This window comes from Nyctereutes procyonoides, unplaced genomic scaffold (assembly GCF_905146905.1).
Source record: "Nyctereutes procyonoides isolate TBG_1078 unplaced genomic scaffold, NYPRO_anot_genome, whole genome shotgun sequence".
NCBI classification, from domain to species: domain Eukaryota; kingdom Metazoa; phylum Chordata; class Mammalia; order Carnivora; family Canidae; genus Nyctereutes; species Nyctereutes procyonoides.
In genome coordinates, this window is record NW_026575033.1 from 3327484 (window position 1) to 3339659 (window position 12176).

The 12176-nt window shown below is 39.7% G+C and overlaps 1 protein-coding gene across 1 annotated transcript in view; it reads right to left on the reverse strand.

The window, feature by feature from the left end:
• Positions 1-7036, reverse strand: part of MICU2 (mitochondrial calcium uptake 2) — a 132455-nt gene extending 125419 nt beyond the window's left edge. Inside the window, exon 1 of the mRNA XM_055317264.1 lies at positions 6813-7036. Coding sequence (XP_055173239.1) covers positions 6813-7022 — 210 coding nt within the window. The 5' untranslated portion in view covers positions 7023-7036. The remainder of the gene's footprint in view (positions 1-6812) is intronic.
• Positions 7037-12176: the final 5140 nt, after the last annotated feature.

A 12176-nucleotide genomic window follows, 5' to 3' on the forward strand; every position in this document is an offset into this window, starting at 1 on the left:
TGACCTGAGTCAAAATCCAGAGTTGGATGCTTAACTGATTAAGACACTAAGGCGCCCCTCAAGTTGTACACTGTAATATGTATAATTTTTATGTTGATTATACCTCAATAAAGCTAGAAAACAAAACACCCTTCTAGGAGTGCTGCTAAAAATGTGGGAATGGGAGGAACTTATATTCTTCTTGCCTTCTCTTTTGGCTATTGCTTTCATCTAGTGCTTAAACCACATGAACTTTGTGTAACTCTGCTGAAGCATCTGTGAACATACTAGACTTTACTGAAGACTAGAAGGGCAATGGGGAGATCGAAAGGTTACAGAGAATCCAGTCTTTCCAATTTTGTCCTTCCTTCTCCCTTTCATTTCTGTGCCCACATTTCCTTATGTGCTCCATATTCTTCTGCCTCTCCTTACCCCTGAAGCCCAAGCCAGTTACATTCAGGCTCTTATGGGGCTTACTCTCCACCAGAAACGTAGTAGGTAAACCAAAACCAAAACTCTCCCTAAGAAAAATTTTAACCAATTGTGAAGGTACAGATCTCATTATATTTACATCTTAATATTTCAGTGTAAGAAATATATATATATAGTGTATACTATGCATTTAACTATAATATCAAAATATATCAGAATAGTATCAAAATATAACATCACAAAAAACACAAAAAATATAACATCACTATTATCAAAATATAGTTTTTATTTATATGGTTAGTTTTCACCATATGTCAGGATTATTTCCAAATTCAAAAACAATTTAACTGGCTTGGGGTTTACAAGTTGAAGCATCTCAGTAACTAGAATGAAAGTGCAATTAACTTTATTTAAATTCTAAAATTAATTTTGATATTTAAATATGATAGCAGAGGACAAAAGCTTACTATATAAAGACAAATATAAAAGTGAATTAAAAATGAAATCTCATACACATGAATAGATGAAATGGACCCATCTTTAAACTTTTGAGAGAAAGGTATACCTATTATTGCTACAAATTCTATCGATTTATTCATCCATTCAATGTTTACCACACCTACTATGCACAAGACTTTTCTGGGCTCTTGGGATATAGCAGAAAAGAGCAAGGTTTCTTATTTACTTATATGTTCTACTGGGAATATGAGATGACAAATCTTTATGAGTTGAAGTGTGTAATTGAGTATATACAGAACATTTAGTAACTTAGCTGATTCTAACCATTTTTAGATACTGCTTGTCTAATATTTCTGTAAATGCCAATCAAATAAAAGTTAGACAAGGTCATTTTGTTATACAGTGCAGGTTATTCATTCACTCTTTAAACATATTATGTCCCATTACATGACTGTAAATATACAAAGGTGAATAAGACGAAGAGACCATTTTTGTAGGAAAAGACAAAATAAACAAATAGATAAAATAACTTTGGAGAGTAATAAATTCTACTCAGGAAAAAACCGATGAGGGGGCACCTGGGTGGTTCAGTGGTTGAGCATCTGCCTTTGGCTCAGGGTGTTATTCCAGGGCCCTGAGATTGAGTCCCACATTGGGCTCCCCATAGGGAGCCTGCTTCTCCCTTTGTCTGGGCTTGCCCCTCTCTTTGTCTCTCTCATGAATGAACAAATAAAATCTCAAAAAAAAAAAAAAGAAAGGAAAGAAAGAAAGAAAAAAAACTGATGAAATGTTAGTGGGGGAAATTTCAAAGATATATAAATATACACAAATACACATATCAATGGAAATCGAATACCTATGAAATTATATAAGACATTTGAATTTATTTAGAATAAAAAACATTTATACAGTATTATAGACTAAGTTATTCATTTTTTTTAAGATTTATTTATTCAAATGAGAGAGAGAGCATGTGTATGTGAGCATGCATGGAGGGGTAGGGGTGGCAGAGAAAGAATCTCAAGGAGTTGCCCTGCTGAGTGTGAGCCCAAAGAAGGGCTTGATCTCAAGATCCTGAGATCTGACCTTAGCTGAAATCAAGAGCTGGACACTCAATCAACAGAGTCACCAGGTGCCCCAATAATTTCACTTTTTAAATGTAATTTTTAAACAAATTTTTCATTAAAAGCAAATGAAAAAAATCCTGTTATGAAGTCAGGGAAACATAGCATTCAATGTCACATAAATAACTTGGAAATTAAGATAAGGCCAAAAATACAAACATTTTGAGAATAAATGAAATATTGATAAAATTAACAAAGGCGGCAAATACTATTACTGTTTTGTCAACTGTGAACTATACTGCATTTTACCTTGGCTTTATGGCTTTTTCTTTACCTTCCCCCCAACCCCTCCAGTTTTAGGTCTTATTATTACAATGATATGGATGGTTCAGAAAAGCTTTATAGTTAGTCTGATCTGACATAGCATTGAGGATTTACTTAGTGATATGAAAATTTGTTTTCATCAGTTGTAGTTTATCAATATATTACCTCTAGCTTATAAAAACAAAATACAATAACGGCTTTTGTTACTGAAATACCTGCAGGAAGAAAATAATTTTGCCATTCTGACTCTAACCACTCCTAACCGCTTTCACCACTGAAATAACTTTGTTTTTAAATAGATCATTGTTTATTAACAATGCAGCTACCCTTTATAGAAAAATGGACTGGAATAATAGAACACTTTTATATTTCCCCTTCTAATCATTTATCTGATTTTACTATGTCTGAACCAATTAAAATAATATTGTAAAGGGAGTAATAGTAAAATCTTAGAACAGTTTTCAAATATTCTTAAATGTTTCAGAAGAAGCAATTTACAAAAAAGTAAATATTATGCTCAGGTGCTACAAAGCAAATTCTCTAAGGATCTGCAGGATGAAGTGTTTTCTTGCCCAGCTGAAGTCACTACATATTTTTAAAAACACTACAATTGCATTTTATGGAACTTCTGCAACTCAGATTCTTTGCAAACTTATCTTCTAAATGTCTTTCAAATTATCCACTAACTTATCTCTCTCTGGAATTCCAACAGCTCCCTCATCCAGTTTTCAATTCATTGTCTTCACTAAAGTCTTGATACTCTTTCTAAAGGTCAAAGCCAAATTTGTGATAGAGAAATATATGTAACTTTATGCATGAAATAACATGATATAGTGGCAGATTGGATAAATACTCTGATTTCAAAGATGTGATACTTTGAGATACCTGTAATAACAGGAAAATATCTGAGATTTCTGTTGACAACAAAGTCAGCTGTTATAAGTACTACATCTTTTTGCCTAAATCTGTAACTGAAGAAAATGTTAAATTATAGGTTAATAAAAAAGAAAGTATTATTTTTCTTTTTTTTTTTAATTTTTTTTTTATTCATTTATTTATGATAGGCACACAGTGAGAGAGAGAGAGAGGCAGAGACATAGGCAGAGGGAGAAGCAGGCTCCATGCACTGGGAGCCCGACGTGGGATTCGATCCCGGGTCTCCAGGATCGTGCCCTGGGCCAAAGGCAGGCACTAAACCGCTGTGCCACCCAGGGATCCCTATTTTTCTATTTATAGTCATAAACTCCCTGAATTCTATGTCTGCACCTTTTGGGGTACAGGAGGGTTAAGAACCCCCACAATGTCTCCCTGTTATCTTCAAGATAAAAATTTCTGTCATAAAGCTTAAGGGCACCTCTTGATGATTCTTTGCTACCACTCATCCCATTTTGAGCCTTATCTTTTTACAGCTCACATTCTACACAGTCACTCTTCTGCAGAACTCTGCAACATATTCCCTTTGCTTTTAATGTTCTTCCCATTCTTTTTGCCCAGCAAACTTCCAGTCATTATTCTACAACTGCCCATATACCTATCATTACTTCAGAAAACCAAAACTGTTAGGTGCTCTTTCATTGTGCTTCCATAGCACCCAGAACTTACCCCTATCACATTTACCAACCTGAATTAAAATTGCCCTCCCCTATTAAACCATAAGCATTTGAACTGTACTTCCAACTGCCAGTCCTTGCATAGCGCTGCAGAACAGGCACTTCAATAATTACGGAGGGATGGAAAGAAAGAAGGAAACTCCAACTTATTTGTTGTTTCATGACCTTGATTTCTTCTACCCTTACTTTCTGATCAACCCTCACAAATGCAAGCTGTTGGTTACCATGGGAATCATGAAAGTATAGAATTCATTAATATAAATTCCCTATTTTTTTAAAAAAATTTTTAATTTACTTATTCATGAGAGACACAGAGAGAGAGAGACAGAGAGAGAGAGAGAGGGGGAGAGGCAGAGACACAGGCAGAGGGAGAAGCAGGCTCCACGCAGGGAGCCTGACGTGGGACTCGATCCCAGGTCTCCAGGATCAGGCCCTGGGCTGAAGGCGGTGCTAAACCGCTGAGCCACCCGGGTTGCCCTAAATTCCCTATTTTTACTGGAAAACTCACCTCTGTGATGACCGAGAGTGAAGGTCATTATTACTATTTTTAAATATCCATGTCAGGAAGATTCTACCATCCTGCAATAACTATACTATCAAGATGGTATGTGTATGTATCTACCAGTAATTCTCAACTGTGCACACATGACTCCAAAGTGGTGGTTGTGGCAGAGGGATTAAGAGGCCCCCTTTTAGGGCAGTATTATCAGAATGACTGAGGGAGAGGGAGAGTTTTCAAACTACAAGCCCCTCAATTGAGCCACTGTTACTGAGAGGAATGTGTGGTCATCTGCAAGTCTACCGTGGTGGTAAAAGGGATGAGAACCACTGTTTTGAATTGGTCCAAGAGCAGATCAAGCAAATGCTGTGTCAAAAGACTTGTGAAAAAATGGATAATAAAATGAGGCTGGGTGGTTCAGTCTGTTCAGCTACTGACTCTTGATTTCAGCTCAGATCCTGATCTCAGAGTCATGAGATTAAGCCCCATCTTGGGCTTCTCATTGGGCCGTGGAGCCTGCTTCAGATTCTCTCTCCTCCCTCTACCCAGCTCATGCATGCTCACTCGCTTTCTCCTTCTGTTTTAAAAAACAAAATAAAACACACACACAAAAAAACATAAAACCAGTGGATAATAAAATCGTTTCTGCATTACTTCAACTAGGCTGAAAGTACTACAAGTTGGAGGCGGGGAGAGAGCTGGGGAAAATTCAAAATATACTGGTATAAAATTGAAAACACAATGGGCTAGAAGTGGTACCCCCACCCCCCAAAAATACAATGAGACGACTAATTGAAATGAGAATCTACAAATTGCTGAGGGGATAAAAATTGAAGTCATGTTCTGAAAGGGAGTGAATTACTGTAACTTCTGAGTACTGATAAGTTATAGTGTTACTACAAAGGGCTTTGAATGACAAAACTTTTTATTTATTTGCTTATTTATTTATTTATTTATTTATTTATTTATTTATTTATTTATTTTTAAAGATTCTATTTATTCACGAGAGACACAGAGAGGCACAGAGACACAGCAGAGGGAGAAGCAGGCCCCATGCAGGGAGCCTGATGTGGGACTCCATCCCAGGTGTCCAGAATCGTACCCCGGGCTGAAGGCGGTGCTAAACTGCTGAGCCACCTGGGCTGCCTGAATGACAAAACTTTTAAATGTGGATTTTATCCTAGGCCCAATGAGGCAGTAATGGTTTCTAAAGAAGGGTAGATTCTGTGGTTAAACAGTGATATACTTGGGATGATTAACCCAAGGGTCCTCACAGGATGAATTAAGAGGCTGAGAAAAGAGAGAAACCAAAGATGAATAATAAATTGAATCCCTGGCACCAGAAGAACTAACAAAAATGCTACAAAATACCACAAGACAGAGCCTTCCATCTATGATCAGAAATGGCAAAAGGATGAGAAATTTATTGCATTATCTGTGTAGCATCTTAATTTAAGTAAAAATATCATTGACAAATGACATTATTAAATAATAAGTAAAAAATATCATTGACAAATGATATTTTTTACTTATATTAAAGTAAAATTTGATTTTAATCCACAAGGCCTCTTCCCCTCTCTTTCATCGTATCTGATTGTTCCTTGGGCTTTTCATTAGAAAGGAATAATGTAAGCTTAACAAAGAGAAAGAATACCTGCTTCTGGTTTTCAAAGCAATGCACACACTAAAACTTATTAAAAGTCTATAAAATATCTAAAAAGCAGTAATTTTTCAAATTTTCAGACACTTTACATGGCAATTTTATATTGAAGTGGGGAACTTTTACCTTTAGTACCTGGAAGTTTTAGAAGAGATGTGTTTCGCTTAGTGCTTGTAGTCCACTGAAGCATTAAGGTTTATAATCATCATCATGTATAATGATGTTCCTTTACAGTAGATCATAAAATCCGTAAATCATCAACCAGCTAATTCTTATGGTTGGCACTTTCATGGTTAAAAACAAGTCATCTCCTAGGGACAGCTTCACCGTGCTATACAAGCTTCGGTTATAAAGGTGGACTGTACGTCGGGTGGGGACCTGGACACACAGCCATCACAGATCTGGGCACCCCTTCCCCACAACTGAGAGGGACAGGGGTCGCCGCGCGGCGAGAAAGCTGCAAGTTGCGAGTGCCGAAGCGAGACAGGCTCCCACTCACCGCCGCCAGTTCACGCAGGGGGCTTTGTGTGTTTGCCTTCCGCGGAATTCTCACCCAAGAGCCTGACTCTCCTGGCCCTGACCTCGAATGACCTCGGGGCGCGCGGGGGGCGGGGCGGGGCGCGGAAGGAACGCTCGCTGCCTGTCGGGGGTCTCCCGCAGCACGGCCCCTACCTGGACTCGGGAGGAGGAGCCGGGGCTGCCCGCTCCAGACCCTCACCCTCCACCCCCGGAGGTCTGAGGGCGGAGGGGCTTGGCTGGGCTGGCGAAAAGGACAGGTCCCGTACCTGTGCTAAGACGGTGAGGCTGCCTTGGGGTGCCGCGTCGTTCTTGCGGCCACGGTACCATACCACGCCTGTGCTTGCTAGGGCTGCGCCGGCCACGGCCGCGGTCAGGGGGCCGAGGCCGGGCAGAGCTCGCCGTCCCGCCGCGACCCCACGCCGCAGTCTTCCGCTCCAGGCTGCCAGCCAAGCACCTCTTGCCGCAGCGGCCGCCATCTTTGCGGAAGCGCCCCACCTAGGAGCCCGGAGAAGTCCCGCGCAGCCGCGGATCTCGCGAGACCCGGCCGGCCTCCGCCTGGCCCCTGGAGCTAGCGTCCCGGCGGGCGGCGGTGCGGGGAGAGCTGCGGGGGGAACCGGGAAGCGGTCAGGACGGGACCCCGAGTGGCCTCCCCGGTCGCGAAAGAGAGTTCCAGCATTGTGTCGGCCGGCCCTACTTGTTTCGTGGGGAGAGTGTGTCACTCGCTAGGGGGAAGCCCGTGTTGAGGCCCCTCGGGTTCGAGCGAGGGAGGCACGGGTGGGTGAGCCCGGCCCTCGGGGCAGTGATGTGCTGGATCGTGTGGCCCGGCGCGGGTGGACGGGGTCCTCCTAGTGAGGAGCTGGGTCGTGTGGAAGCCGCCTGAGCACTGGGATCCCATCCCCGCAGACGATGGCGCTGGGACCGAAAACCTGCACATCCCCCACAACTACACTCGCTCTGAATTCCACAAGCCCACGCGTGTTAACAGTTTCTCAATTGTCGTGCTGAAGCGTGCAGAAGCTGCAGATGCCTTCCCGCAGGCGGTTTTACATAAGATCAGTTAGCTCGCCCGGCTTCTAGTAAACAAAAAGGTTTCAAAAATGTTTTTTTTTTTTTTTTAAATTGTGTGCGTCTTCTTACTTTAATGGCCAAGCAAACTTCATTGATTTTGAAGTGTGGTAAAATACACACGCCGCAGTCTTCACCATTTCTAAGTGTACGGTTATTAGCTCAGTTGTGTTGGGGACATTGACGTTGAGCAACCATCTCTACCGTCCATCTCCAGAACTTCTTTTCCTCTTGCAAAACAGGCAAACTTAAAAAAAAAAAAAGTGTCTTCCCCATCTGTCTTCTTCATCCTTCCCATTCTTATATTCTTGACTGATCTCTCATTTTTGCTAAATCCTATCCTAGCCCAGCCTTGTAACTTTGATGCGGTATTTTCTAATGAGCTCCGGAACAAAGCCTCTCTATTTCAGGCAATCGTTATTTGCCCAATGTTGAATTTAAGCTCTGTTCCAGTTAACCGTTACCTATTATCCCGTCTAGGACGGAGTCAGATGCAGAAGAACACTTACCCCACTACCCCAACAGTCACTGTTGTCTGTTGTCAGTGTTTCCCCTTGGAAAGCCTGAGAATAATACCTCAGTCCCAGGTGTTGCATTGGTCATGGGAAATGATTTGCACGAGGCGAGGCTCGTGCCTCTAGCAGAGGCCTTTGTTTTGTAGCCTCTGGTCCTCCGTTCTTCAGTCTTTACTTTTCAGAGTACATTTACTTAATACACTTTGTTCGGCGTCTGAAATGTCCTTAGTCATAGAAGCTTTACTTGGACATGTGGTAACTTACAGCTAAAAGATGCCAAGATCCTTAGCACATAATCAGTGCCATCTTGACGTTTGTAAAACAAACAAAACACCGAAACTGAAAAACAAGTGCCACACTAAATCCAATTTGACCACTTAATTCTCGGATTGTTTTGTCATGATCTGCCTCTAGTTCTTGCTCCCTTCTTCTGAGCCAACTTGTCTAAATCTGCTGTCAGAGCAGCTTCTTCGCTACCCCCTCTCCCCCCAGCTGCTGACACCACTTTGGATGTGCCTTTCCAGGCAAGAAGTAAGCAGATGAGACTCACTGTACACACTTGTGAGCCAAACCACAGGGTTGGAATCCTGTCTGTACCAGGATAATCCATGTGATTTGGGGCAAATTACTTAATCTCTCAGTCTCAGTTTTCTTAACTGTAAACAACTCTCATGGTTTGGGATTGGGGGATTACTGAGATACTCTGTAGGACTAGCAGAATGCCTGGCACATTGTAGGCTCACCACAGATGTTCATTTACCTTCTTCAAATTTTGGCTTACTCCCGCCCTCTCATCACAAATGAAATTGGCCGAGACCTGACCTCTGCTTACCTTGTAATATAGTCTTGATTTCCACAAACCATAGTTAAAGTGGTAGTTAAATGTCTAATTCACACAGTCCCTCTATGCATTTAATGAAACCCCACATCTATTGCTTAGTCATGGCTCCAAGTCCCAAATAAATGCATATTCCCATTAGAACATTTGGCATATTTAGAAATACTCTATTTATCCCACAGTTTGACATCGTTTTGGGAAAGGCTATATCTTCTTTTGGACTGGTACAATGCCCAACACATATTAGACATTCAATGAGTGAATATATGAATAAGTAAAAAAAAATAGAGGGCACAAATGAAACTGGTGGATCTATTTCCATTCTTTGATATCAAACATACAGAAATATAGTTTATTTTTTTCAAGACAAAAACCTTACTTTAAATTATTTTGCTGAAAATCTTTGAATGTACTTGGAAAACTGCTTTGTTTTTTTTGGTTTTGGTTTTATTGTTGTTGGTTTTTTGTTTTTGTTTTTGTTTTCTGCATTATGTGCCCAGGCCTGTAGAACTCTCATTAAGATTTAATCTATTCAAACTTTTCTTCTGCAGAGAAACAAATTCTTATAATAGAACCAATCTCTAGCCGACTAACCATTCTAAGTATGAAATCTTCCCTGGCAGCTGCTGACATTTGTCTAAGTGCATTGACTATATTGGTCTTTTTAGGCTCCAGCTTTGTTCATTTCTTCATCATTAGCTGTAGAGAAAATATACATCCTCGACTGGGTATTGATGTATTTTCAACCATGTAGTTTATAAAGTAATCTCCGAGTAAAGAACTGCTTCTAATACTGTAAGATCTATGCTGTTTTAAATCGTAATTGGAGGAAAAACAGAAGAGAAACAGTGATAGTTCTAAAATATCATTCTAAATTCACTTATTCTGTGCTCCTTTTCTGGAGGAGGGACATAAGTTATATGACAGAAGAACTATTCTCGGGGGACTTCACTTTTACTGGAGGCCAGGCCTGAATCCAAAACAATGCAAGATGGCATTTAACTGTTATACAGAGGAGGTGGAGTGTGGTTGGCTAGAATAGTCAAAGACAACTAGGGAAGGAAGGAGACTTGATCTGGAACTTGGAAAGTGAGAAAGATTTGGATAGATAGGATCCTCAAAGATTGTAGGAACAGTAGAGTTGAGAGATGGGAGAAACCGTGTTATGGTGTGTGTTTACCTAGCATGGAGTAGAAGGACTGGTGTAGGTCTGACCTTTAGTGGCTTGAGGGCCACAAGGGTATCATGCAGTGTTTCCACTAATATATGGAACAACTTTTAGCTCTTTTGACCCTCTATACATGTTTGTCTTGGGGGTATTTATGCCTTTTTTCTGATATCCTCATCCACCTTGTGTCTGGTCTCCTCCTTTGTATGTCAGACACTCTCTACCCAGTGTTTACCTTCTTCCTGTTCTGGCCTTTCTCTAAATTATCCAGGGGCTTCTCTAAATTATTTTCCTTCTTACCTACAACTAAAAGTTTGATTTTCTTGGTGTTGTTGGTCTTGAACAAAAGAGATCAACTAGCTTTTCTTATTGAAGACATTTACTCTTGTACGTTCATGACATTAAGTCAAATCCATCTTTGATCTTAACATGTTTAGGGAAGATAAATAAAACTTGCTATCCTGATTCTGAAAGAGTCCTTGCTGTTGCATTACAGAATAATGTGAAGATTGATTATCTTAGATGGAGAAGAAAAAAATATGGAGGATCTCAAAAGATAAAGAGGCTGGACTCAATCCTTTAGCAATAGAGCAAGTGGCATACAGATGGACATTATAAAGAACCATTGCTTGGAATAGACAGAGGTTAAACTATATTTATGGTGGATAATTGTGTAGCAAAGGGTATGAATCACTCTCAGAGGCCCTAGATGAGTCAAAGAATTGCTAATTATGTCTTTTTTGTGCAGTTTGGGGCCATGGGTAAAAATATCTGGGTATCATGATTGATACCAGCTTGTGTAGAAATAGGTCAAGATTAAATCTTAGTGACAGTGAAAAAGCAGTGCCAAGGGTTGCATTTTCAATGTCTTTCAGATCCTCCTCTGCTTCTCATTCCCTTCCCATCATCCCAGCTTACACTCTCATTACTGCGTGCTTTGATGATTGCAATCGTCTCTTAACACGTACTGTTGCTTCCAGTCTTTTTCTCCTCTGAAGCATCTCATAGATCTATGTCAGATCAATCTTCCTAAAACATTTCTTTCACCATACTTCCATTAGCTGTGTGATTTAACCTTCCTAAACCTCTGTCTCCTTGTTGGAAAATGGGGGTTTGGTTTCAGTTTATTTTTCCAGTTCTAAAATTTTCATTCTATGCCATTCCAAAGTGGCTTTTTTTTTTAATTCGGCAAACTGTATTGAGTGTGAAATATGTGCCAAGCTTAGTGCCATAAGTTAGAGATGCAAAGACAAAGAAATAATAGCTCTCTCTGCTGTGTTTTGTCATGGGAGGGGTCGCCACACATTGGAGTGTGGCCCCTATATTTAAAGCTTTTTAAAGCATGTTGCCCCTAATTATGTACATTTTTTTATTTCTTAAACCTATTATACATTTACAACTAAATGACAAAAAGCACAGAGTAAAAATTTTCATGATGATAAAAATTAGCCAGTATTTATAAAATAAAGTTTTAATTTTGTTATTAAAGGTGCAATAAATGTTTTGCTCTCAAAAAATGTTAATAATATCTAGTGAGATCAATGTGCTTAAATTGGCTTTATTAAATTGGATAATTTTGGTTTAAGTTTTGTGAGAAGTACAAAGATCTGGCATTATGTTTGGTTAATTTAGACAGTTTTTAATGACTGTAAAAACTCAAAAAGATATCTCATAAAAACATATTAATTCAAAGGAAGGGAGTGGGTGTGTTATTAACTGAAGTAATGAATCATGATATATGTGTCTTTTTATTTTGAGAAACTTAAAATACATACGAAATTGGAGAGAATAAAATGATGAGCCTCCATGTACATCTAATCTGACTTGAACAGTTACCAACTCATGACCCATCTTGTTTCATCTGTAGTACTCCCATTTCGTCCAACTAGATTATGTTGAAGTAATTCTCACTCACACAATTTTATTCTAAATATTTGAGTATGCATTTTTTAAAAAGATGATTTAAAAGAAAATCCACATACCTATTTCTTTGTTTTGTATTTTTTAGTAGTGTTTGTAATCCAATAGACACACAAACATTCAC